Here is a 25520-nt window from a genome sequence, read left to right as displayed (position 1 = left end):
CTGGGAGCCTCCATTGCTTTTCATAGTGGGTTCATGGGGCTTACCCTAGTGAAGACTGAAGAATTTGCAATTAAGAGATAGGCTTTGCTTCTGGTCACTCCAGGCCTCTAGAGCTTAGGACTCCAAGGCCCAGTCTCCCAGGCAAGGTGCATCTCAGCCAGTAGACAGCCGATTGGGGGCTGGGTGAATCTCTCTTGCTTTGTAAATTCTCTGGGACCCTGTTAACTTTCTAACTGGGGTCCCTGTTTGGGGAGCAGAGATCTCAAGGAATTCTTTCCTTTCACCTGTTGACCTCTCAACTGCAGTTCTTCATCCTCTGTGAGATGAGGGCGCTGGTGTAATGTTCCAAAATGTGTGTGGGTAGGGAGGGGCACTTTTGTTTCTCATAGGCTTTCTGCATTTTGCATCAAGAGGCTGCTTCCAGTGAAGTTAGATTTTCCTGGGTACAGGCATCCCTTTGGCAGCCGTAGCTGCTGTCTACATGGCTTGATGCTGCCTCTGCTTGGGCGACTGTGGCAGGAACAGAAACTTCTACACCCTTCGAGGAAACCGTGCAGGGAGAGAGTGAACTGGCTCCAACCCTGAAGAGCCATGTAACACAGACTCACCAGACCCCACTCTGACTCCCTGAACAGCACGGGATCTGGCCTCTGCACTTCAGGCCTGGTATTGCCCTCCCTAGAGGGCCTTCCCTAGAGACGGGAGGTTCCCAGGCCAGGTGGGCAGAGCACGAGGGGTCACAGCCCTGAGAAACAGAAGTGATGACATTCAGCCCCCTGGGCTCCAGCCCTTCTCCTGGCCCTCAGCAAATGTTGAAGGCTGCCTTCATCTTCTGCAGCAGCCAGCTGGCAGGAGGAGGACAGGTTTGATGGTTTAATCACCCAGGGACACAACGGCTATTTTTAACTGCTCTGAAAGGGAGGAAGCTGGCTCCGGACTGAATTGGACACAGGATTGTGCTGGAAGCTTCAGCTCTTCCCTGCCACCGTCTCCACTCCAGGCCCCTCCTGTAAGGGTCCCTAGAGGTCTGTGACTGTCTCCTATCTTTCCTGCCACAGAACTGTACAGCTACACTGAGAACATGGAATTCACCACTAACAGGAGGTGCTTTGAAGAAGACTTCAAGACTCAAGGTGATCCCAGAACCTTATTCACAGAGGCCTCCTTTCTCCCTTCATGGTATCTGAGCCTGACCCAGAAAAATGCTGACCCAAACCACATCCCCTTCCCTTCTTGTCCGTGGGATGCAGGGTTCTCTAATCTCAAGTGGAGGCACCATGAGGTGGAAGGAAGAGAAGCTTGCGCTGGGCCCCCTTCCCGGCTTCAAAGCACAGGAAGCGAGGGCTGGTGCAGCGGGGCTGCCTGGGCTACCTGCCGAGCCCAGCCCTTGACTTTAGTGTTCAATCCCTGTCCCAGCTGTGCCCCACTCCCAACCGCATCTGCTAGCAATTTCATGTCCCCACACCGTGACACTCTGACCGCCAGTGGCATTTCAATCCACAGTTCTACAAACGTATAGTGAGCACCCAGTCTGTACCAGAGAGGCAGGGCTGGGAGTAAATTTGCAGCATCTTCAAAGAGCTTAGAGTCTGGTAGGAGAGGGGGAGATGTGTCCATCACAAACCAAGCCAAGGCCAAGAGGAAAAAGGGACGTGCCAGTAGGAAGTGAAACAGTATCCCATGAGACAGCCTCTGGCTGGGGCACAAGTGGGAAAGAGGTAGCTTTAGTCTTGGACCTGTAGGATGGATGGAATTGGGTGTGTAGGGAATTGACTAGAGCACTGTAGGAGAGGCAGAGACTCCAGCACAGGCTGTGTGTAGAGGATGGGCTGCTGAAGGTGAGGCTACGGAAGGGGTGCAGGCCAAACATTGTGAGTTCTTGTCCCATCCCTTACTCTTGCTCAGCCAGGTAGGGAAGCATTTGGGGAGAAAGAAGAATTTGTTGGGAGCTGAGATCTGAGGTGGGTGTGCTATCAGGAGCTTCTCTGGGAAAGGGTGGCAGCAACTTATGTTGAATGGTTCTGGCCTTCTGTCCCCAGTGCAGGGCAACGAGTGGCTGGAACTGGAGGAAGATGCCCAAAAGGCCTATGTGATGGGACTCCTGGACCGGCTGGAGGTGGTCAGTAGGGAGCGGCGGCTGAAGGTGGCCCGGGCTGTTCTCTACCTGGCCCAGGGTGAGTGACCACCCCTGCCAGCCTGAGGAGTGGTGTTATCAGGGCTGGGAGGAGGCAGACCATGCTGGGAAGGCAAGGTCACCTACCTGTCAAGGACAGGTCCTGTCATGTGCTTATGAGAATGATAAGATGTTCTGGATCCCTGGGAATCTGCCTTTATCTTAACAGGCACCAGGTCACCTTAGTCCTTTTTTCCCCATCCTGGACTGTGATCATTTGTGGAGACTAGCAAGTGGGTCAGGAGCTCTGATAGTGTAATGCCTAAGGCACTTGACTGCTAATCAGGAGGCTGGCGGTTCAAACCCACCAGCCACTCCTTGGAAGGAAGGCTGGGCAATCTCTTCTCTAGTGATACTGACTTGAGTCAGGTCTGACTTGCCGGCACATAACAACAACAACAACAACAGCAAGTGGGTCAGTGTGGCCCCCGCTGATGATGCACAACCAGCTGAGCATGGCGGCTTCTCTTGTCAGCTGTGGCCTAGAGGGGAGGCAGGCCTGATACAGGCTCACACATGGGCCCTCTGCTTGTTTCTCATTGATGTTTAGAGGGTTCAAGCCAATGCCGCACAGGGGAGTAGATGCTGTGGGTAATTTGGAGGGGACCAGAACTAAATGAGATGAATTAGCTAAAGCCTCCCAGAAGCAACGTGTTAGCAGGTGTTGGAAAGGGAAATGAGGTCTCCTGGCTGGAGTGGTGAAGAGAAGCCCTGAGATTGTAAGCATGAGGATTGTGCGCGGAACCAGGCAGGTGGAAGCTAAAAAATTTTAAAAGAGTGAGTGGACACTGAGAGGGGAAGATCCTGGGGCCAACAGGGCAGTGCTCTGGCCAACTTCCAACTGCCAGAACCTTATCTCTGACCGTGAGGGCTTTCTCTGAAGAACACGCAGGGCAGCCAGGAGGCACTGGGGACTTAACACTGTCCCCGAGCCCAGCTGCCCTCAGCCAGTGTCTGGTAGGAGCTGTTGGACGGACAGTCCAGCCGCCTCGCCCTCATTGGCTACGAGAATGCTGGCTGCAGGCTTCGGTGTCCCAGGGCTCCCCCCCGGACTGAGCTCGTTGGGCTGCTTCTCTTACCTCTCTCACTTCCCCACTTCTCTACTGCTGGTTCCTGGCATCAGCTCCCTGATAAGCTGCTTGCATTTGAGTCCCTCAGGATCTGACTCTGGGGGAACTGAAACTTAAGACAGGCCACTGGGTGCTCTGGCCATAACCCTGGAGACGGCCTCTCCTCTCCTCTCCTCTCCTCTGCCTCACTCCAGGAAGTTCTGAAGGGCCTTAGTGCCCCTTTTGACAGCCTAACTGTTGGACAGGGTCCTGCAGGATTGTCTAAGACCACGGGGCAGAGTGGAAAGACCTAGGACAGCCCCTCAACCCTTTTGGAACTGTCTGGTCCTAACTGTTGGACAGGGTGCTGTAGGATCATCTAAGATCACGGGGTGGAGTGGTAAGACCTCTCACCCCTTTGGAACTGTCTGGTCCTTTAGGTGCTTTTGGGGAATGTGATTCAGAAGTTGATGTGCTACACTGGTCCAGGTACAACTGCTTCCTGCTTTATCAGATGGGGACCTTCTCGGCCTTCCTGGAGCTACTCCACATGGAAATTGAGTGAGCAGCCTTCCTTGACGAGGCCTTGGCTCCTGTGCTGGTTCTCTCACTCTGGGTCTTCTCGCATCTCAGCCCAGGGCTCACTGCCAGTCCCCTCCATCCAGCCATGGTCTCTGACATTCTGTCCTCCCTCCTTGCTCCCACTTATGGTTTCCATCTTGGGCTTTAGGGACCTCTCTTGGGTGGGCTCCCTTTTTATCTAAGCACCTTCTCAGCCCAGCCTAGGCCTAGAGTCCGTGAAGGAAACTGTTCTACCTGAGAATATGGCCCCAGCGGGGCAGGGCCACTTCTAAGAGTTGAGCCAGTTCTTTCCCTTGTGGTGGCTTTATCTGCTGCCACCATAATAGCAGCCCCTCGCTTAGTCTCTCATGCCTGCCACCAGGAGTTTTGGGTAGGGTGACACATGTTCATTATGCATCTATTCTGTGTCTAGGAGTGGACACCATTGACCCTGCTCTTGGCTGTCTTCACTACACATAGGGGCTTGCTGAGGGGGCAGAAGGAATTGTATGTCCCCTCTTGGCAGCCCCTTTCTTTAGTGGCTGATAGCCAGGGAATGGCAGGTACTCGCACTTGTGTGGCTCATCAGTGGGAGGACAAGAAGGGAAGAGGCCCAATGGGTGTTTCCTGTCTCTCCGTCCTCCCCACGGCAGCAACAGCCAGGCCTGCAGCAGCGCCCTCCGGAAGCCAGCCATCTCCATTGCCGACAGCACAGAGCTGCGGTGAGAGGGCTGCACTTGGGACTGGGTCGGGAAACTTAGCCTTCCCCCAAATCCAGATGCCCCCTGGCTAATCTGACTGGGTTGGGCTCCCCCAGAGACCGTCCCTGAGGGGAATGAGAGAGCCCCCCTGCCCTGACTGCAGACTAGGAGCTGTTGGCGAACCTCTTGGGCCCTTCTTGACCCCAGGGTGCTGCTGAGTGTCATGTACCTGATGGTGGAAAACATCCGCTTGGAGCGAGAAACCGACTCCTGTGGGTGGAGGACGGCCCGGGAGACCTTCCGTGCTGAATTGAGTAAGATGTATGGTGCTTGGGAGGGGTGAGATGGTGAGCTGATTAGGAGGGGAGTGTGGCATTGCCCAGGAGAGAGACACACCCCTTTTCCTTCTTTTTTGCTGCTGCTGTCAGAATTCATGTCCTTTTTCTGAGTGGGGCGGGGAAGGCTGTGTGGCAGGCATGATGGCCAGGCCTGACCGCCCCCGTGTCTGTGGGCTGGGACCGGTCCTGTAACTTCTCTGTACCTTGGTTTCCTTGGTTATAAATAGGGGTAGTCATACCTTTCCCATGCATCATGAATCCCACATGAAAAACTGACTTGAATCATCTCGAAGACTGAGCTCTGTTTAAATGTAAGTTCTTATGGTTATCAGCCAGGGATAGGCTCTGACGGCCTGTGGAATTCTAAAATACTGTCATTGGCGTGGACAGGTGAGGTGTGACCCATGAACTGCACCAATCTGTGGCCGGAATGCATCTCTGTGGTTGTTACTTCTAGTTTGGCATCCACCTCTAGCATCACCCTGAGCTTCGGGGGCTAAGCAGTTTCATAGCCTCCCTCCCAGCCCTTGGGGCTTCCCTCTGGGGGCTCTTTAGGCCTTCTTCTTGGGACCAGGTACCTGGAATTCTGGGTGGTGAATGCCTTTCTCCATGTGCCAGGGCAGTGGGGCAGTTCTCTCCTCTTCACACTCTCCCCTGCCTCTCTCCACACCCCCAGGCTTCTCCGTGCATAACGAGGAGCCATTTGCCCTCCTGCTCTTCTCCATGGTTACCAAATTCTGCAGCGGCCTGGCCCCCCACTTCCCCATCAAGAAGGTCCTGCTTCTGCTGTGGAAGGTGGTCATGGTGAGTGGCTGATCCTCGGCCCTGCTCTCTGCCACCATGGTTCCCTCTGGCCGCATTCTGGAATGCTGGGGCTCAGCCACAGAGTGGGGCAGCCCGGCTGTCCTAGAGAATCAGGTCCTGTGTCAGCAGGTGACCTGTTTTGCGTTGGACTGAGGGGAGCTGTTGCTGTATGAGTTGCGGTGTCCAGCTCCTTCCTTTGATAGAGTGATATATCGTAGGTTGCAAGTTGGGAGCTCTGAGCTCTGCTGATACTGAGGGACTTTGGACCGCTCTGTGTCTCAGTTTCTCTGGCTGTAAAATGAAAGAGTTAGTGCCTGCCCCCCATCCAGATAAATATAGTATTTGCTTTTTCAAAAATGAAGTCTCTGGAAGAGTGTGGTTGCAGTTTTGTTACTAGTTCATCGTTGTCTCTGGCTGCTGCCGCCCAGGGCTGGCTGAGCAGCCCACCTCCAGGGCAGGCCTCGCAGCGGAGCTGCCGCTTGGCTGCAGAGGAAGTTGAGTGACCTCTGGGTGTGCTCCCTCTGAGGGGACCGTTTCCTGTGTTTTCAGTGGAGACATCAGGGGTCACTCTCCTGATTCTTGGTGATGTTTCCAGCCCCGGGTCAGCAGAAGGTGCTTTACCCTGAGCTCCTCAGACTGGGTGGCAACCACAGTGCTCCTTCCTGTTGAGGAGGACCGAGGGGACTGGAATTGAAGCTCTCTCACCCTTTCTCTATCCTTGTCACCCTGACGGTGCCCTCTCTGACTGCTCCCTTCCTCTTTCTCTTCCCCCACCCCCGTCCTGTCTGCCCCGCAGTTTACTCTCGGTGGATTTGAGCATCTCCAGGTTCTCAAAATACAGAAGCGGGCAGAGCTGGGCCTGCCTCCCCTGGCTGAGGACAGCATCCAGGTGGTACGGAGCATGCGTGCCGCCTCCCCACCCTCCTACACCCTCGACCTGGGCGAGTCTCAGCTGGCGCCTCCACCTTCCAAGCCGCGTGGCCGACGTGGCTCTCGGAGGGTATGGATGAAAGCACACAGTGGTGGTGTGGCATGGGCTGGCCAAAAATCAAGCTTCTAATCTACTATGAGTGTAGTGGGAAAAGGCAGTAAATGACCAGGCACATCCTGCCCCTTGTCGGCCCTGTGACCAACCTGCAACCTTGGAGGCTATGCACTGGCCTCTGTCCGCCAGACCAGATAGCCGGCTGCTAGGTTGTCATGAGGTGACATTGTGATGTTGCATCGTAGATCAGCGTCTTGCTACATGGGCTACAGTTATCATTGGCCTGGGCCTCAGTTCTAAGTTGGAAGTTCCCTAGCATCCTGAACAACAGCTTAGGGTATAATCCAAGGTTTGGGGACCCCCAGCTCATCCACATGAGGCTGCTTTGCCTTTGTTTCAGCAGCAAGCAGGTTAGCGCTAAGCCAGCCACGCCCTCGTCTGGCCCAGGGACCAAAGGCTTACATTTGCCAGATGAGGTTAGGGTCCGAGGTGTGGTCTGTAACCCTGGGAAGGTCAAGAGGACAAGTCTCACTGAGGCTTGACATCTTCCAAGAACTCACCTGCCCAACCTACTTGAATCCACCAACCACAGGTGACAGGGCCAAACAGTCACTCTCGGGAAACTGGTGCACATTATCTGTGTGCCACGTGATTTTTTTTTTTTAACCTTTATTTTTTGTTCTATAAAGCAATGCTTACTCATTGTAGAAAATGTGGAACAAATATAAAAATGTGAAGAAGAGGGGGAAAAAAATCACCCACAATCTTCACAACCAGAGGCAGTCACTGTTAACTTTTTGGCCTATTTCTGTCCGATCCTTTTTTTCTTTGTGTGACAAGATTTAAAATTCCAAGCCCGCTTCCCTCTGCCCGGCAGCAAGCTTCTGTCCTCCTCTTCCTCAGGCAGCCAGCTGGTATATGCTCACAGAAAGCAAACGAATTGAGTGTTCACCTAAGCAGAGAATGATTAGGAAAGTGGTGGGGAAAAAAGGCCTCCTGCTTGCTGAAAGCTCACTAGCTCTGCCTATGGGGTTATCTGCGCCCTCTTCCCTGGCCCTTGGCCTGGCTGCCTGAGGCCTGCTTGATCTGGCATTGGGCCTAGTGGGGGCAGTAGGGTTGAGGTGGGAAAGGGGATGTTCTTATCAGAGTGGGGTTCTTGCTTCACGTTCCCTGAACTCTGGGAGCCTGTAGGGTGGGAGTAGCCTCAAGCTGCAGCCCAAGGTCAGGTCTCTCCTCCCCCAGCAACTCCTTACCAAGCAGGACAGCCTGGACATCTACAATGAGCGGGATCTCTTTAAGACTGAGGACCCAGCCCCAGAGGAGGAAGAGGAGTCTGCTGGTGACGGAGAACGAGCCCTGGATGGGGAGCTAGACCTTTTAGAGCAGGACCCTCTGGTGCCGCCACCACCCTCCCAGGCACCCCTCTCTGCCGAGCGGGTGGCCTTTCCCAAGGGCTTACCCTGGGCCCCAAAGGTCAGGTAGGTCTGACAGCATCAGGGACCCTCAGCTTTGGGGTTTCACTCACTAAACATGCAGGGTGGGATCCTCTATGTTCTTCGAGGCTCCGTAAGCCAGGCTGGGCGCCAGAACTCCTGGGTTTGCAGTTCCCCCTGTTGGCTGCTGTCTTCCTGCTCCAGTCCTCTGATGGGCAGGTAGGCACCCAGAAAAGTTTTCTCTCTCAAGTTTGCTTTTCTTCCCTTCTCTGGGCTTTGTCTCCTCTGTTCTCTCAGGCAGAAGGACATTGAGCACTTCCTGGAGATGAGCAGGAACAAGTTCATCGGCTTCACTCTGGGGCAGTAAGTGGCTGCTGGGGGCTAGCAGAGTGGGTGGCTAGGAATAGGAGGTGCTGCCTGGTAGTCAGGATGAACCTGGGAGCCGCCAGGCAGTGGGCACTCCCAGTGACCTACTGTGGCTTCTTTCCAGGAGACTTTCTCCTTGGGTTCTTTCCACTTAGCTGGATGAACTTGTGTGTTCTCGACCAGCTCTATAACCTTGAGCAACAACTCAGCCCCCTTCTGGGCCTCAGTTTCCTCAGGAGGGTGTTGGATCCCATAGTCCCCAAGACCCCTTCCTGCTCTAATGGGCTACAGTTCTGGGAAGAAGCGAGATCTGTGGTCAGGACAGATCCAGGCTTCCCCTTTTCCCGCCCTCCTGATTCCTTCCCACTGGCCTCTGTGAAACCTGAGATGGCATCCTGGGGATTCACTGTCCTTCTAAGAGGGACTCAGCCCTCCCAGACCCAGTAAGGCTCCAGCAGACTAGCCATGTCTCCTGATTTCCAGGGATGTGTCTGTGTAAACAACGGTACACAGACACGGTTCTCTTTGTGTCCTGAAGCAGGCTTGGGGGCCCAGAGCTTGCAGAGGAGGGTCAGGGTACCAGAGGGCAGATGCTGAAAGTGGCACGGTCCATGTGCCTCCAGGGGGTGCGGGGAGTTCTCTGTACTTTGGAAGCATATGAACTGATGTGTCCTCTCCTTCTTCTGGCCTTTCACAGGGACACAGACACCTTGGTTGGATTACCTAGGCCCATCCATGAGAGTGTGAAAACCCTAAAGCAGGTGATGAGGGTGGGTTCTCAGTCTTCAGGCATCAGGAGCCATCAGAGGGCAGTGGTTCAAAGACATGGGGCACTTCTCCAGTGGTGCCTGGGTGTGGGGCTCTTCTACCAGACGCCTTGTGACCCTCTGCATTTCCCCTGTGGGCCTTAAGGCCAAAGAGAAAAAACAGTCTCTCCCTACTTGCCCCAGTGTCTACATTCAGCCAAATGAAAGGTTCTTTCCTCATCTCGTTCCTTTTCTTTCCTTCTTCCTTCTCTCTCTTCCCACTCCTCACTTCCGGTACAGAATTGAGAGAGCCCTGCTCTACTTCTCACAGAGAGTAAGGGTAGGGATCTCTTGCCCAGAACTTGAACCCTTCCCCGTCACTGTTGCTCCATACCCACATAAACGCCCTGGCTCACACACACACAGCAAAACCCTCAGGGCAGCGGCCCAGGTCAGGACCTGCCCTCGCACCTTCCCCTACCACAAATGCTTGGGTATTTGCTGCTCTTCAACAAATATGGAACTGTGGCATTTACAAACATTTACAGTGTATGAAGTACTTTGCTAATGATGTAGAGGTGAATAAGACTCCTGCTTTCAAAGAGCTCGTGGCCTATTTGGGGTGACAGACTTATGACCAGAACATTTCCTTGTCACTGGGGAAGTTGAGAAGAGGCTTGTATGTGTGTGACTGAGGCAGGTCCTTGGCGCCCTCAGCTCTGTGTTGATATCTTCTCATCTTCCCCAGCACAAGTACATCTCCATTGCCGACGTCCAGATCAAGAACGAGGAGGAGCTGGAGAAGTGCCCCATGTCTTTGGTAAGCCGAGGGCTTCCTGCAGGACAGAAGGAAGTCTGCCTGCAGCACTGTGACGCAGCATGTGTGGCTGTGCCCATGTGGTTATGGGCCCTTACCGTGTGTCAGGAAGACAAGGTCTGCCTTCAGAATAGACTGAAGCTGAGGAAGAGGGGTCACAAACAGATGGTTAAGCAAACAGGACTATCAGACTGATAACACAATGGAGAAAATTCAGATGGGGAGTATGGCAGAGGCCCCAGCAGACCACTTTACACTGAGGAGTGAGAGTAGACCCCTGTTGTTGTTAGGTGCCATCGAGTCGTCTCCAACTCATAGCGACCCTATGCACAGCAGGGCAAACACCACCCAGTCCTGAGCCAGCTCCATGATTCTTGCTATACTTGAGTCCATCGCCACTGTCACTGTGTCAATCCCTCTCGTTGAGGGCCTTCCCCTCTTTTATCGACCTGCACCTTACCAAGCATGACAACCTTCTCCAGGGAATGGTAGACCCCTGAGAAGGTGACATTTAAGCCGAGATCTGCAGTACAAGACACAGCCATAGGGACAAGGAAGGGAAGTGCATTCCAAGCAGAGGGGATAGCCTGGAGGTGAGAGCAGGCTCAGAGTGTTAGAGGCCGCGAGCGAACCAGGGGAGTAGGATGGGGGCAGGTGAGAGGGTGAGGGAGGTGGCCTGAGGCAAGTATATATCAGACTGGGCAAGTGAAGACCGGGAGCTTGTACAAAGGGAGGCCTTTTGAGCGTTTTAGGCAGGTTTTAAATGACAGCACCTGTTCATGTTTTTAAAAACCACTCATTGCCATGTGCAGCTTGGACCAGGAAGGAATGGGAGCCAGGAGATCAGTTAGGAAGCTATGAAAATAGTTCTGGTGAGAGATCTGGTGCCCTAGACCAGCAAAGTCATTGTGGAGAGAGAGAGAAAAATCAATGAATTTGGGATATGTTTTGGAGGTGTAGCTGATAGGACTTGCAGTTTGACTGGATATTGATAGAAAAGCAATGAGAGGAATCAAGAATAAATAACATTTACCAAGATGGGGAGGAATATCAACAGTTCTGTTTTTGGCCAGCTAAGCTTTAGATGGAGCCTGGGTGGCTCAGACAGTTAAACACTTACTTGACTACCAACCAAAAGGTTGGCAGTTCAAACCCACACAGAAATGCCTTGAAAGGCAGGCCTGGCAATCTCCTTCCGAAAGCTCATGGCCTTGAAAACGGTGTGGGGCTCAGTTCTACTCTGCCCACAGGGGGTCACCATGAGTCAGAATCCACTCTACAGCACCAGCAATTAACTTCAGCTGCCTGTAAATCATCCGTGTGGAGAGGCCAAGGGACTTGACGCATGGGTATAGAGCTCTAGGGAGAGGGCTGTCTGCAGAAGTAAACCTGGGAGTTGTCCACTCATACATAGCGTCAGGAGCCATAGAACTGGCTAAGACTGATTACCCAAGGAGAAAGAGAGATACAGAAGAGGGTGGGACCCAGGACAAAGCCCAGGGACACACCAATAATACTGAGAGTGGAATGAGTCAGGGAAGAAACCAGAAAAGAAGAGGAAGAGGAAGCTCTCAGTGAGGCTGAAATAACCAGGAGATGGTTATGTCTGTCAGTGAAGAAAAGGTGTTTCAAGAAGGGAGTGGCCAGCTGTGTCAAATGGTGCTGATAGATGAAGCACTGGATTTGACAGTGACAACCGGTGCCCTTGATAAGCACAACCTCAAGGGAAGAGGCAGGCTGGAAGGCTGATTGGAGCGTGCTGAGAAAAGAATTCCGAAAGTTGGGAAGAGGCAGTGCAGATACCAGAGGTTGGGTCATGAAGAGGAGCAAGAAATGAACGGAGGCTGGAGCAGGATGGCAGGTCAAGGGCGGGTGTGTCACAGCTGAGATGCTGGAGTACGCATATGTCCTAGACGATCCAGGAGGGATAACCACAGGACGATGTTCATGACCAAGTGAAAGGGCATGGGGTCCCGAGTAGGAGCAGGGCTGGCCTCGGACAGAAGCACAGGTCAAGGAAGACGGAACCTCTGGAAGATCTGATGTTGAGAAGACAAAGGTGTGCTCTCTTTTCTCTATGAAGTACGAAGCAGGGTCAGCAGCAGTGCTGAGGGGTGGGGGCAGCAGGAAGTATAGGTTTGAGAAGAGGTAAGAGTGTGTGAAGCCAGCATTTTGGACAGTAGGAAGGCAGACAGGACAGGATTGCCAGGCTCTGTTGATGCCCATGTGAGGCTTGTGTTTATTTCACAGTACCTGAGCTGTGGGTCAGATGGTGGGGCCTGGCTACTCCTCCCTGCCTCAGAGTCTCCTGACAGTGACCCCCGCCTATAATAGAGTTCTGGAGAGGAGGAACAGCAATGGCCAAGGATGACAGTGGCCCGAGTACCTGAACCCTTGCCTCCCACTGGGGTAACAGGCTGAGCTGGGGTCATCAAAAGGACAAATATGGTGGTACCTGAGGAGGCTGATCAGGGAGGAGGAGGAAGACTAATGGGAGGGCAGGAAAATAGCTTCCCCCTGGGCTTCCCTGCTGATCCTCCCTGCCTCCGAGGCCGTAAGTTCCCCGGGTCTCTACTGTGCCTCTTTATTGAGCTGCCTACCTCTCCTTCCTGGCTTTCGGAGCATTCCAGAGCTCTCTGGTGGCCTCAGATTAACACTGTGGGCATCTGTCCCAGCAGCCAGGCACACCGATAGCTGAAGTTGAGCCCAGGTGTACCCAGGGTGGTCCTCCTGTGTGTGTGGCCTGCAAAGCAGTGGTCTGAGCTGACTCCTGGGTGGGAGTCACATTCTGGATTGATTCCAGATAATGAGAAAACCAAAATATAGATTGTCAGGGCTGAAAGAGCCCTCAGAGGTCATCTAGACCAGCCCCCTAATCCTAGTGAAGAGGAAACTAGGACTCAGAGAGGGGAGGTGACTTAGCCAAGGCCACACAGCAAGTTATTAACACAGCTAGGGCAGGAACCTAGATCTGACACTCAGCTCAGTGCCCTTCTCATGCCACCCCTCACAGCCAGCCGAACATCCTAGCCTCTGGTCCCCCAGAAAATGGCCTGGTCACACTGTGTCTTCTGCCTTAGGGGGAAGAGGTGGTCCCAGAGACCCCGTGTGAAATCCTCTACCAGGGCATGCTGTACAGCCTCCCCCAGTACATGGTAAGGAGACGGCGTGAGGAGAGACCGGGCCACCCCCAGCTGAGCTGTCATTTCAGCTCATTTCCTGGCAGTTGGAGTTCTCGGAGCTCTCCTCAGGACTCCTCCCAGGTGGTTCTTTGGGAGGGATGGGGAATAAGGTGGGGTCCACTCAGGGTAAATTGGGGGCTCTTCCCATAGGTAAGTACCCTAGTCCCTCTGAGGTCTGCCAAGGTGTGTCATGTCCTAGGTAGTCTCAGGCTGGACACAGTGAGGGTGCTGACCGACAGGGTTAGAGGAAGAACGAGGGTGGAGAAGTTGGGCTGTGGGGACCTGCCTTGTAGCTCGCACCTTATTTCTAGATGTCGTCTCTCACTCTGCTCCTTCCTCTGGAAGGAAAAGTCTTGCAGGACTTCCTCCGTAGCTCACAGTGGGCCTCTCAGGACTGGACTCCTTGTCTGTCTGGAGGCTGGGGAGGCCAGGTCCTCGAGAAGGGCTTGGAAGCACTTGGGGTGTGGCGGGAGAGCCTTGCTGAGCAGGATGGACAGCTGGGGCTCCTCATTTTCTGCTTCCCAGATTGCCCTACTTAAGATTCTGCTGGCTGCAGCCCCCACCTCCAAGGCGAAGACAGACTCAATCAATATTCTGGCAGACGTCCTGCCCGAGGAGATGCCGTGAGTGCTTTAGCTGCTGCTGGGGGCTGGGTGGCCTCTCTGCAGGACCTCTAGTTTCCACCTTGTTAACACTCACAGGGATTGTCTCCAAAGAGAACCCCTCCCCTGCTCTAGCCCCTCTCCACTGCAGGGCTCTCAGCTGTGCTCTTTGTAGCTGGGGGTCTAGAGGGTGAGGTCGATGCTAATGACAGCCTGCAGGTGTGGGAGTGGACAGGGCCGAAGGACAAGCTTACCAAAGGAGAGTGACAAAAACAGGATGAGAGGACAGGGATGACTCCAGTCAGGGAGTCCCTGAGTGGCACAAATGATTAAGTTCTCAGCTACTCATTGAAAGGTTGGCAGTTCAGATCCTCCCAAAGGCACCTCGGAAGAAAGACCTGGCACTCTGCTTCTGAAAGGTCATAGCCATTGGCAACCCTGTGGAGCGGTTGTAGTCTGAAACACACAGGGTCTCCATGAGCCAGTCAGTTTGATGGTAGCTGGTTGATTCTGGTTCTCTAGATTGGCTCATTGGGGAGAACCCTGGAGATTTCCCTGGCACAGGGAATACTGTGGCTCACCCAAATGCGTGGGTCCTGGTCGGTCTCCTCAAAGCCACCTTGTGCTGTGACCGTCCTCCTCTCCCTGCTGCAGCGTCACTGTTCTGCAGAGCATGAAGCTGGGCATTGATGTGAACAGGCACAAAGAGATCATTGTCAAAAGTATCTCTGCCTTGCTCCTGCTCCTCCTGAAGCACTTCAAACTCAACCACATCTACCAGGTGAGCGGCTTCCTCCACCACATGCACCAGGGGAGTGGCTGGGCGCCCCCCCCACCACATCTACCAGGGGAGCGGCTAGGCGCCCCCCTCCACCACCCCCCCCACCACATCCACCAGGGGAGCGGCTGGGCACCCCCCTCCACCGCACCCACCAGGGGAGCGGCTGGGCGCCCCTCTCCACTGGGCTCCACGGGCTCCAGGATGCGGGGCCATGGCGGTCAAGCTGAGCACCCTTCTGCCTTGTCTTTGTTCTCAGGGAATGCAGCTACCTGTTAAAGAGCTGGGGGCGGGCTGTGGGGTGGGATGCGGGGGAACTGTTCAGGAAGGTGCAGACGGCTGTGTTTGTACATTTCCCCAGGTTGTGGGCAGGAGGGCAGCAGTAGGAATCCCTGGCTTCTTGGGGATATGCCCAGGCAGCTTTGAAGCAATGGGAGACGGGACTGACACATTCCAGCAGAAACAGGACAAGTGGAGCCCCATCTGTGTGTAAAGCACTTTCCTAGACACTGGAGAGAGAATGCTGAATAAGCTGCAGTTCTGGCTCTTCAAGGCCTTGAAGTCTTATAAAGGATACAGATACATGTGTAGCCAATCACAGAGCAAGAGGTGCTGTGGTACAAGTCAGCATTAGGTGACATGGAAACACCTAATCCAACCTCCAGTAGAGAAAAGGTGCCATCTCACCTGCGTCCTTAAGGAAGATGTTAAGCAGGGTGTGGGAGCTGGCAGGGAGGGGGAGCATTTCAAGCTGAAAGAAAGCTAATGTGTCACAGTCCAGAGGGGAGAGAACATGGTACCTTTGGAAACTAACTAAATGTTGACATTTTGCCTGGGGTAGGGAAGATGGTTATGTGAGGCTGGAAGGGACAAAAGGGAAAATCATACTGCAGATAATCACTCATGGTTATTGAGGCCCTGTTATGTGCCAGGAACTCTGTTCAGCTTGTGTGGGATCTCATTGCAGTCTCAAACCCGATGAGACAGATTATTCCTATTTTACAGATGGGAAAACTGAGGCTAAGGAGGGTTAAGTAACCTGTTTCCCCATGAAAGCATTGTTTGCCATGCTAAGGAGCTTAGACTCAGTCCTCTGGGCATCACCAGGGTAGAGGAGAAAGATGGGGCAGTGAGTGGATGCCTCTGCGGTACAGCCCAGTGCAGAGAGAGAGGCTTCACCTGCCACACAGGGGTCTGCCTAATCCCTGCCTGTTTCCTCCTAAGATGTCAGAATCAACCTTGCAGGTGAAAGAGTGGGCCAGCAGAGTGCAGGAGGCCTCTGCAGGGTCTGTGCCCATGGCGGGCGTCACTCCTCAGCCTGGGTATTTCTCTCCTGAGTGCATTCCAGGGCATCAGCGGGAGTGCTGGGATCCTCTGGGTGCTCCCATCTCTTCTGCCAGTGTTTGCTGAGCAGCAGCGGGGCAGGGAGTCAGGGCAGGAGGGGGCAGGGTTCCAGTGGAAACAGAACCACTGCTGTGTGCTCATGGCTGCCTCTCTTGGTGGGCAGTGCATGGACAGATAGCCAGACAGGTGGGGGCTTGATGGCCTGGCCAGTGTTGTCACTGGATTCCGACAAGGCCACAGGCACGTCTCAAACTGAGAATAGCTCACAGTCACTTGGTAGTGGGTGGGTACTGGCATCTCTGCCTGGGGCTCTGTAGGATAGCCTGGGTCAGTGTTTGAGTACCTCTGAGCTGCTCTAACAGAAATCTACCAAAAATGGGATGGCTTGAACAAACAGGAGTGGGGCTGGGTGAAAGCCCCTCAACCTTGGGCTTCAGCTCTGCCTTCTGCACCCGGCCCACTGAAGCTAGAGGCATCTCTTCACTCAGGCAGCTGCTGGCTGCTGAGGCTGACAAACCCAAGGTCGGCAAGTGAAAAGGCACAGTTTCAATGTTACCAAACAACATGGCAGGCCACTAATTCAACTCCAGAAGAAGTCCCAAGATCGGCAGGGCACGGCAGGCTGTTAAACAACGACTTGGCTACATGCATAGTTCAAGCATGCCAAAAGGCTGGAGACCAGTCCTAAAGCTTCTCCTTATATACGGGAAGCAGACCACATCCCTAAGGCAGCTCCTTAGCTGCTCACTGTAGATTCCACCGTGGAGTTGATTACCAGTCTCATCATGGGGAATAACTACATCCAGCTGCCCAGCTATTCAACCAGGCCCAGCCAAGTTGACACCAACCTTAACTACCACAGTCGGCTTCCAGGGAGATAGTGCTGGGCAGAAGACAGCGTGAGTCCTGGCACACCTGACTCCCCACCTTGACCATGCACCCAGGGGCAGGCAGTAGCCTACCTTGCTGCCACGGCCATAGCCCCGTGCCGCTGCTCTCATGGCCATGTGCCCCGCTAGATCTTCCTGGACACTTACATACCTCACCTGGATTCAGAAGAGCACAATGGAACCAGGAGCTGGTGTTCACCCCGTCAGTTGTGGCTCAGGCTTCTCTGTTGGCTAAAGGGCTCTTGTTCAGTGAATACATGCTAATTTTATAGGTACTAGGACTAATGTGGAGCTCTGGTGATGTAGTACCTAAAGCATTTGACTGCTAACCAGAAGGTTGGCAGTTCAAACCCACCAGCCACTCCTCAGGAGGACTGGGCAATCTACTTCCGTAGAGGTACCACCTCGGAAACTCAAGGAGGGGTCACTATGCGTTGAATCGACTCGGCGGCAGTGAGTTTGGTTGAGTTTTGAGGACTAATGTGGAGCCCTGGTAGCACGGTGGTTAAACAGTCAGCTGCTATTCTAAAGGTCAGCAGTTCAAACCCACCAGCTGTTCTGTGGGAGCAGGTCCGCTTCTGTACAGATTTACAGCCTCGGAAACCCTCTGGGGCAGTTCCACTCTGTCCTACAGTGTCACTGTGAGTTGGAATTGATACAATGGCAACAAGTTTGGTTTCGGTTTTAAGAGTCGCGGAGTGAGCCAGACTGGAGGCTGAGCCCGCAATCCAGGGGTTCTCTTGATTGCTGTGTGCTGTCCCCATCCTGACTGATTGGTACCCGCAGTTGCTGGGAGCGCACTGCACCTGTCCCTGCTAAAACCTGTCACAGCCAAAACACCATGAGCCAGGGGCTTGGTATGAAAGGAAAATGGCTCCCTTGAGGGGCCGGCCTTCCTGCTGGGCTGCGAGGCAAGTCTCAGAGCGGTTCTTGCTGTCTGTCACAGCGGCATGCTCTCTTTGCCATGTCTATGCTTTGGCCTTTTCACCGGGATCTTGTAACAGGCCCATATTTTTTCCCACAAACAACACACTCATGCAAATAATACGCCCACACATATAATGTGGAAACTGGTATGAAATGCTTATGAAAATACCATGTGGGGGTGTGTGTTGCACAGCCGGCAGAAACGTATAACACGCATGTTATTTATGTGAAAACCTGACACTCGCACACACACTGCTGTTTACCCCACCGTGTAGGAAGGGCTGCCTGAGCTATGTCCCCCCACGGCTCAGATAGGAAGACTGACAGCACAAGTGGGCAGTGGGCCTTCTCAGGAAACACCAGAGTCGTCTGCGCCTCTCTTTTTTCACACATCCCCTCCTCTCGTCCTGCAAATAAGACTTACCCCTCCTGCTTTGATCTTTTCATTCAGTTTGAATATGTGGCACAGCATTTGGTGTTTGCCAACTGTATCCCCTTGATCCTGAAGTTCTTCAATCAAAATATCTTGTCCTACATCACTGCCAAAAACAGGTGAGGGCTCTGAACACGTTCGTTTCGAGGGGCTTTTCTGGGTGGTTGAGAAAATTACACCGTCTCTGTGCCTTTCAGTTCTCCTGCTATCCCCAGCCCTCCTGTCGGAGAGCGGCTACTGTTAAATTTGATTTCCTTGAAGTGCTAGCTGGCGGGGTGTATGGTTTGGCCTCTTCCCGGGGGTATTTGTATTTTAATATCTTTGAACACTGAAGTGTCATGATTCAAAGAAAGGGGGCTGCAGTGGTGTAAGGGCAGCCTTGTGGCAGGAAGAACCAGGAGACCATTATCTGCGAGCCAGCCTGCATTTGTGGCCAGCTCCGGTCTTGGTGTCGAGTCACTGAAGTGTTAGACAAAATTTGAAACTAAAGGTAGATAATAGACCTCACTGTTATTTTAAAAAAATATAGTATTTTTACTTCCATTGTTTTATTTAATCTTCTCAACAGTGTCCAGAGGAAATACAAGTTTTATGCTTATTTTAGCAAATAGGAAACAAATTCAGGGAAGTTGATTGACTCCTCAAGATCACGTGTTGAGACTTCTTGAGTGAGGAGCAGAGGCCGGATCAAGGCACTGGCTTCTCCAGGATGTCAGTTGCCTCGCCCTCTTCCAGCCAGGAGGGGCTTGGGAGCTGCAGAGCAGAGCCCCATTGCTTCCAGGAGAACTAGAAGCACGTTGAATCGGCAGAATTTGCTAGAGGCAAAGTCCCCAGAATAGAAGCAAGAGGGCTAATCTCGTACTTGGGGTGACTGGAGATGGGATGGAAGATGTCATTAACCAGACTGTCAGTACTTGTCAGATAGTACCCCTGCAGAGGCAGCCTACATATATATAGTTTAAAAAAACACCACCATGCAACCCGGAACCTGAAGTCATGAGACCTGGATCTGCCATTTGGTAGCTGTGTGATCTCAAGCAATACACTTCATTCTTCTGAACCCCTCAGTATTTTCATCTTTAAAATGGAAGTAATGAAACCTCTGACCACATCATGGAGCTTTTATAAGCATTAAATAAGACAAATGTGTGTGCGAGAGCTTTAAACACTTGTTTGGAGGAAGAAGCATTGGAGAATAGGTTTTTCTCTAACCACATAGACCTGTGCTCCAGGCCCCTTATAAATAGCATGTGAGACACGCCAGCTAGGTTACCAGGGAGTATGAAAGTGTAGGTCAGGCTGGGTGAGGGTTACAGCTACATGAGGACCCCAGTGTGTATCAGTCTACTCTCTTAGCTGTCAGTAAGCAGAACCAGCTCAATCTGGCTCACAGAAAATGGGGGACTTGTTAGAAAGAAGCCGAGGGTATGTAATCACAAGGAACCTAATTCAGGGATGCGGCTCTGGGCCTCACAGCTGGTCTGTGGTGTGGGGAGCCCAGAAGCCCACCACCTCCATCTCTGGACACCAAGCCTCTGTACCTGTCACAGACAAATAGCTGTCTGCTCCTTGGGCCACATGGTGAAATTTCACCTTGTGAGCTAAATGGCACGGTGCCACCACCCCCAGACTGGATTGGCTCCCAATCAGAGCCTGTCCCTGACTGGGGTTAGAAGTCCAGCCCTGGGCCAGTCGGCTGGGGTAGCGGGGAGAATGGAGCTGAGTGCTGCCACTGCCCAGAGCCCTGGAGCAGGAAGGCCTAGCCCAGCCCCTAGGTGTCCATCAGATCTGGTTTGGAATTGGAAGAATAGTAGGGACAAACCTGGGTTTTGCTAATACTGGCCCAGACAAGGGGGTGCTGTTTTCACCACCTGCCGATTTTTTTACTTTTGAGTGATCCCTGAACTTGCCCCCCACCCCAGGTGTTTTTTGCACAGTTCTGTTGTATCTCTTACGGTCTAGATATCCTAGATATTCATAGATTTATGTCCCCTTTGGCTAGAATTTAATTCATTGAGGGATTGGACCTAATCCATCTTTATTTTCTCACCTCCGTTTCCTAACCCCCAGCTCCTACTTTGCCATGAGGACTGGGCAGTGGGCAGTGGGTAGAAGGGTGGATAACTCCACCAAGAACGTTCTTGTGGGGCAGCACAGAACTGGCAGCCCAGGAGAGTCCACAGAGTAAATCGAGGACAAAACGTTACACGTGGACCCACTTGCCTCTGCTCCCCTCCCACCCTGGTTCCCCCAGGCATCTCTTATCTGGGTTTCTTGGGCAAAGCCAAGAAAAGTCCAACTTTACTGGTAAAATAAGTTGCTGCTTTTTGCTTGGGTACAATTTTTGACTTGCAAAATGTAGAGGCAGGTCACAGAGCCCCACACCCCTCCTTCTAAGCCCTGTTTTGCCAGCCTCCTTATCTAGTCCCAAATGCACTAGTTGAGATGGATTGGTGTTTTACTGTACAGAACATCGGAACCAGAAGGAGCATGAGGGACTCTCTAGTCCAGATTGTGTGTTGTTCCAGTGAGGAGGAGGAGGAAGAAGAGAAAACTCTTTATCTGTCACCATGTGGTGCCCTCTTCCTCCCCACTCCCAACTCATGCCTATGTCCCAAGCCCACTGTACCGTGCCCGCTCCCACGCAGCCCACTGTGTTTCTGGGGCTGGCAGCTATCAGCTTCTGGGGCTCTTCTAGATTGCCTCCACTGCAGGAAGCTGTCCTGTCTCCCATTTCCCTTTCAGAGTGGCTTCTGTGATCATGCCCAGAGCTCCTGGGTTTCAAAAAGAGCCTTGCTTTCATCCTCATGTTCTCGGATTGTTAGCCAGGGGGATGGGTTTGGGCAGCATCTCTGGGTGCACGGTTATGCATGCACACGCATTTTATGCAGAAACAAGTGCACACAAGTGTGCCTTGTCCTTTAAATAAGGGAGGAAGGTGGCTACACAGAGACTCTTCCAGCTGTAACTTTTCTGCATCTGCCAGACAAGGGCCAGCCTGTGGGGTCCTCCCATGACTGTGAGGAGAGGGGACCAGATGGAGCGGCCTACCACCAGAACCTTCGGCTTTAGCTGAAGTCACTGCAACTAGGCGCTGCTGGAGGAGCGGCTCCTGCCCTTTGCAGATAGAGCTGTTCCCTGCCAACGCCGTTTCCCTAAAGCCTGTCCTTCTCTCTGTGCCTGCAGCATCCCGGTCCTGGATTACCCCTGCTGTACCATCCAGGATTTGCCGGAGCTTACTACCGAGAGTCTGGTAAGCAGATGGGGACTCGGTAGCCTTTGAAAGCGCCAGGTGGCCGAGGCTGGTGTTTGTTCTTGCATTGCTTCCCAGGCCCCAACGTGCATGCCCTGCTTTGGGAGCCTCAGCTCAATAAAGGCATGCTGGCCAGAGCTCAGAGGCAGCAGAGATTGAGGGTTGCTGACCCAGTTGGGAAAGAGTTAGAAACGCTGAGCGTAGCATTTTGTGGAGAAAGGAAGGCCAGTGAAGCACACTGAGAAAGAGGGGAATTTAGAGCGTGAACCCCTGGCTCGGTGGCCAGAGACTCTTCTGGTTTAGCTCAGCCAGACGCTAACCTGTCCCCTGTCTGCTGTACTTTGGGCCATTTGCTTCTCACTTCCATAGAGGTTATGTAACCCGGGAGTGTGTGCTTCCAAGAGCATCTCACCTAGGTCTTCCTGAGGCACAAGCTGATACAGTCACAGAGGGGTGACCCAGAAAGCGGCTTATCTCAGAAACAGCTCCAGGCAAGTCACAGAAGACCCTGGGAGTTACTCTGTGTTCTGGGAGACTTGCTGGCTGGCAGCATGGTGGAGGTCAGCCGTGAGCTCAGCGTGGTCACCACCCCTCCATAGACACCCTCTGCCCATGCCCTTCCTGTCACGTGAGATCGCCGATCTGTGTGTTCCCCTGTCTGACTGTAAACTCAAAGGAAGAGTCCTTTCCAATTATGTCCCCAGACGCTGGCACCATGTCTGTTTCCTCAAAGGATCTCAATGAATGCTAGGTGATTGGGTGACAGCACCCATGGGTGCTGCAACCCCTTGTCCTCTCAGGCTCCAATACCTACACAGTGTTGTGTCAGGAAAGTGTATTATGCAGAAATAGACTGGTATCTTCTGTGGTTCAGGTTTCATAGAGCCGTAGGGTTTTGCCTGGCAGGATTTGAGTCATTTGGCCCAATCCCCTCCTTTCAAAGACGAGAAACCTGAGGCTCCAGTGGGCAAAGTGACCTGTCACAGACCAGATGGCAGACTCCGGATTAGACATGAGTCAAAAGAGCCAAGTCCTGAGACACCGAGGCCGGTAGCTTCTCACCACTGATGTGGAGATTCCCTATCTTATCTAGATGTGGCCTCAACAGCCAAGGATGCTGGGAGCTCTTACTCCCACAGAGCCAGGTAATAAATTGGCTGACACAGTTCACATACATGATCTTACTTAATCTTTAAAACTCAGTGAAGTTGCTATTACTGTTTTATAGAAGGAAAAGCTAAATTCTTGTCAAGACCTCACAGTTGAAAGTAGAGAATATGCACCCAGCCGTTCAGAGTTCGAAGGAGGAATATATTTTCTCCAGAAACAGTGTGGCATAGCTGGCATTCAAATCCTGTTATTAGCGGGGTATTTCAGAACATCAAGTCAAATCAGCTGTCATGGCCTGAACCTATTCCTTGCTACCATGTGTTCTCTGTTCCCAGTCCCCGCCCCCTCAGTTCATCTGTGGGAAATGACAGGAACGCTGCTTTCACATCTTGTCTCGTTGACCTTTTTGGATATGAGCATTGATATGATTGTTATGCCTTCCGAGAAGACTTTGTTATTATCCAGGAGCGGGTGAGAGCAGGAATCTATTCCTCATAAAGCAAATTCCTGCTACACATTCCACTCCTTTCTCTGAAGCAATAGCGGCACCTGGTGGTGTCATGCGGTAACCACAGCTTTTGGTTTGAATTCACTGTGTAAGCGCCTCCCTAAGCCCACTGTTTTCTTCAGGAACCAGCAAGTTTATGTTTGTTATGGCCCTCAGTAGTATGGCTTGTTGGTCTAAACTGATGCCTTTTATGCTCAGAAAAACCCTAAAGTTTATATGAGTAAAATGTGTTTATTTTTTAGGCTCAGCATATTGAGAACACAGATAATGTACTGCTTTTTCAATGTATAGAGTTTTCTTTAGATTTCAGGTTTTCTTCCTGATTTAAAATCACTATATGCATATCAGTAGGTACTCTGGTGTCATAGTGCCTAAGGCATTTGACTGCTTGCCAGAAGGCTGGCAGTCCAAGCCCACTAGCCACTCCTTGGAATGAAGGTTGGGCAATCTACTTCGGTAGTGACACCTCTTTGGAAACCCAAGGAGGGGTCACTATGAGTTGGATCTGACTCGATGGCAGTGAGTTTCTTGAGTTTTATATACATACCACAGGAAATTGACAACCAGAAAAGTATGTTGTTGTTAGGTGCTTTCGAGTCATCTATAACCCACAGCAACCTTGCACACGACAGAACAAGACACTGCAGTCCTGTGCCAGCCTCACGATCCTCGCTACACCCATCGCTGCAGCCATTGTATCCATCCATCTTGTTGAAGGTCTTCTCCTTTTTCATTGAGCCTACATTTTACCAAGCATGACATCCTCCAGTGAATAGTTCCCTCTGACAAATGACCAAAGTAGGTGAGACAAAGTCTGGCCATTCTCGCTCCCAAGGAGCTTTCCAGCTGCACTTCTTCCAGGACAGATTTGTTAGTTCTTTTAGAAGTCAATGGTACTCTCAGTATAATCACCAATACCACAACTCAAAAGCATCAACTCTTTGGTCTTCCTTATTCATTGTCCAGCTCTCCAATGCATAAGAGACAGTTGAAAATACCATGGCTTGGGTTAGGTGCACCTTAGTTTTCAAGGAGACATCGTTGCTCTTCAGCACTTTAAAGAGGTCATTTGCAGCAGGTTTGCCCAATGCAATACATCTTCTGATGTCTTGACTACTGCTTCCATTGTTTTTGATTGTAGAACCAAGTAATATGAAGTCTTTGAAAAGTTCAGTGTTTTCTCCATTTATCAGAATGCTGCTTATTGGTTCAGTTGTGAGGATTTTTGTTTTCTGTATATTGAAGTGAATTCCATACTGCAGACGGTAGTCTTTAATCAGTAAGTGCTTCAAGTCATCCTCACTTTCAGCAAGCAAAGTTGTGTCATGTGTGTGTCACATGTTGTTAATGAGTTTTCCTCCAATCCTGATGTCACGTTCTTCCTCATATAATCCAGCTTCCCTGATTACTTGCTCAGCATGCAGATTGAATAAGTATGGTGAAAGGATACAACCCTGACACACTTCCTTCCTGATTTTAAACCATGCAGTGTCCCCTTGTTCTATTCGAACAACAGCCTCCTGATCTATGTACAGGTTCCTCATGAGTACAATCAAGTGTTCTAGAATTCCCATTCTTCCCAATGCTATCCATAATGTTTTATGATCCACACAATCGAATGTTTTTGCATAGTAAATAAAACATAAGTAAACATCTTTCTGGTATTCTTTGCTTTGAGCCAAGATCCATCTGACATCAGCAATGATATCCCTCATTCCACGTCCTCTTCTGAATCCAGCTTGCATTTCTGGAAGTTCTTTGTCAAATTACTGCTGCAGCCATTTTTGAATTATCTTTAGTAAGATTTTACTTGCATGTGATATCAATGACATTGTTTGATAATTTCCACATTCTGTGGGATCACCTTTCTTTGGAATAGGTACACATATGGCTCTCTTATAGTCAGTTGGCCATGTAGCTATCTCCCAAATCTCTGGGCATAGCTGAATGAGTGCCTCCAGCGCGGCAGCCATTTGTTGAGACATATCAATGGATATTCCGTCAATTCCTAGAGCCTTGTTCTTCGCCACTTCCTTCAGTGCAACTTTGACTTCTTCCTTCAATACCATTGGTTCTTGATCATATGTCATCTCCTGAAGTGGATGAACATCAACCAATTCTTTTTGGTACAGTGACTCTGTGTATTCCTTCCATTTTCTTTTGATGTTTCCTGCATCATTCAATATATTGCCCATAGAATCTTTCAATATTGCAACTCGAGGATTGATTTTTTTTCTTCAGTTCTTCTTCAGCTTGAGAAATGCCAAGCATGTTCTTCCCTTTGGTTTTCTAACTCCAGGTCTTTGCACATTTTGTTATAATCATTGGCTTTGTCTGCTCGAAGTGCTCTTTGAAATCTTCTATTCAGCTCTTTTATCTTGTCATTTCTTCCATTTGCTTTAGCTACTCTCCGCTCAAGGGCAAGTTTCAGAGTCTCTTCTGACATCTATTTTGGTCTTTTCTTCCTTTCCTGTCTTTTTAATGACCTTTTGCTTTCTTCATAGATAATGTTCTTGATAT

At 51.7% G+C, this 25520-nt stretch overlaps 1 protein-coding gene across 1 annotated transcript in view; it reads left to right on the top strand.

Annotated features, from left to right (window-relative positions):
- The first annotated feature begins 350 nt into the window (after positions 1–350).
- Positions 351–25520, top strand: part of STRIP2 (striatin interacting protein 2) — a 38146-nt gene continuing 12976 nt past the window's right edge. Inside the window, exons 1-17 of the mRNA XM_007955418.1 lie at positions 351–360; positions 1059–1133; positions 2040–2174; positions 3663–3783; positions 4437–4505; positions 4692–4798; positions 5499–5626; positions 6423–6626; positions 7854–8089; positions 8342–8407; positions 9108–9171; positions 9905–9976; positions 13054–13128; positions 13681–13778; positions 14412–14538; positions 18148–18248; positions 21316–21382. Coding sequence (XP_007953609.1) covers positions 351–360; positions 1059–1133; positions 2040–2174; positions 3663–3783; positions 4437–4505; positions 4692–4798; positions 5499–5626; positions 6423–6626; positions 7854–8089; positions 8342–8407; positions 9108–9171; positions 9905–9976; positions 13054–13128; positions 13681–13778; positions 14412–14538; positions 18148–18248; positions 21316–21382 — 1755 coding nt within the window. The remainder of the gene's footprint in view (positions 361–1058; positions 1134–2039; positions 2175–3662; positions 3784–4436; positions 4506–4691; positions 4799–5498; positions 5627–6422; positions 6627–7853; positions 8090–8341; positions 8408–9107; positions 9172–9904; positions 9977–13053; positions 13129–13680; positions 13779–14411; positions 14539–18147; positions 18249–21315; positions 21383–25520) is intronic.

This window comes from Orycteropus afer, unplaced genomic scaffold (genome assembly GCF_000298275.1).
Source record: "Orycteropus afer afer isolate SDZICR_OR568_19922 unplaced genomic scaffold, OryAfe1.0 scaffold00501, whole genome shotgun sequence".
Lineage (NCBI taxonomy): Eukaryota > Metazoa > Chordata > Mammalia > Tubulidentata > Orycteropodidae > Orycteropus > Orycteropus afer.
Note: the sequence above shows the minus strand (reverse complement) of the source record. Positions and strands in the feature narration are given on the sequence as shown.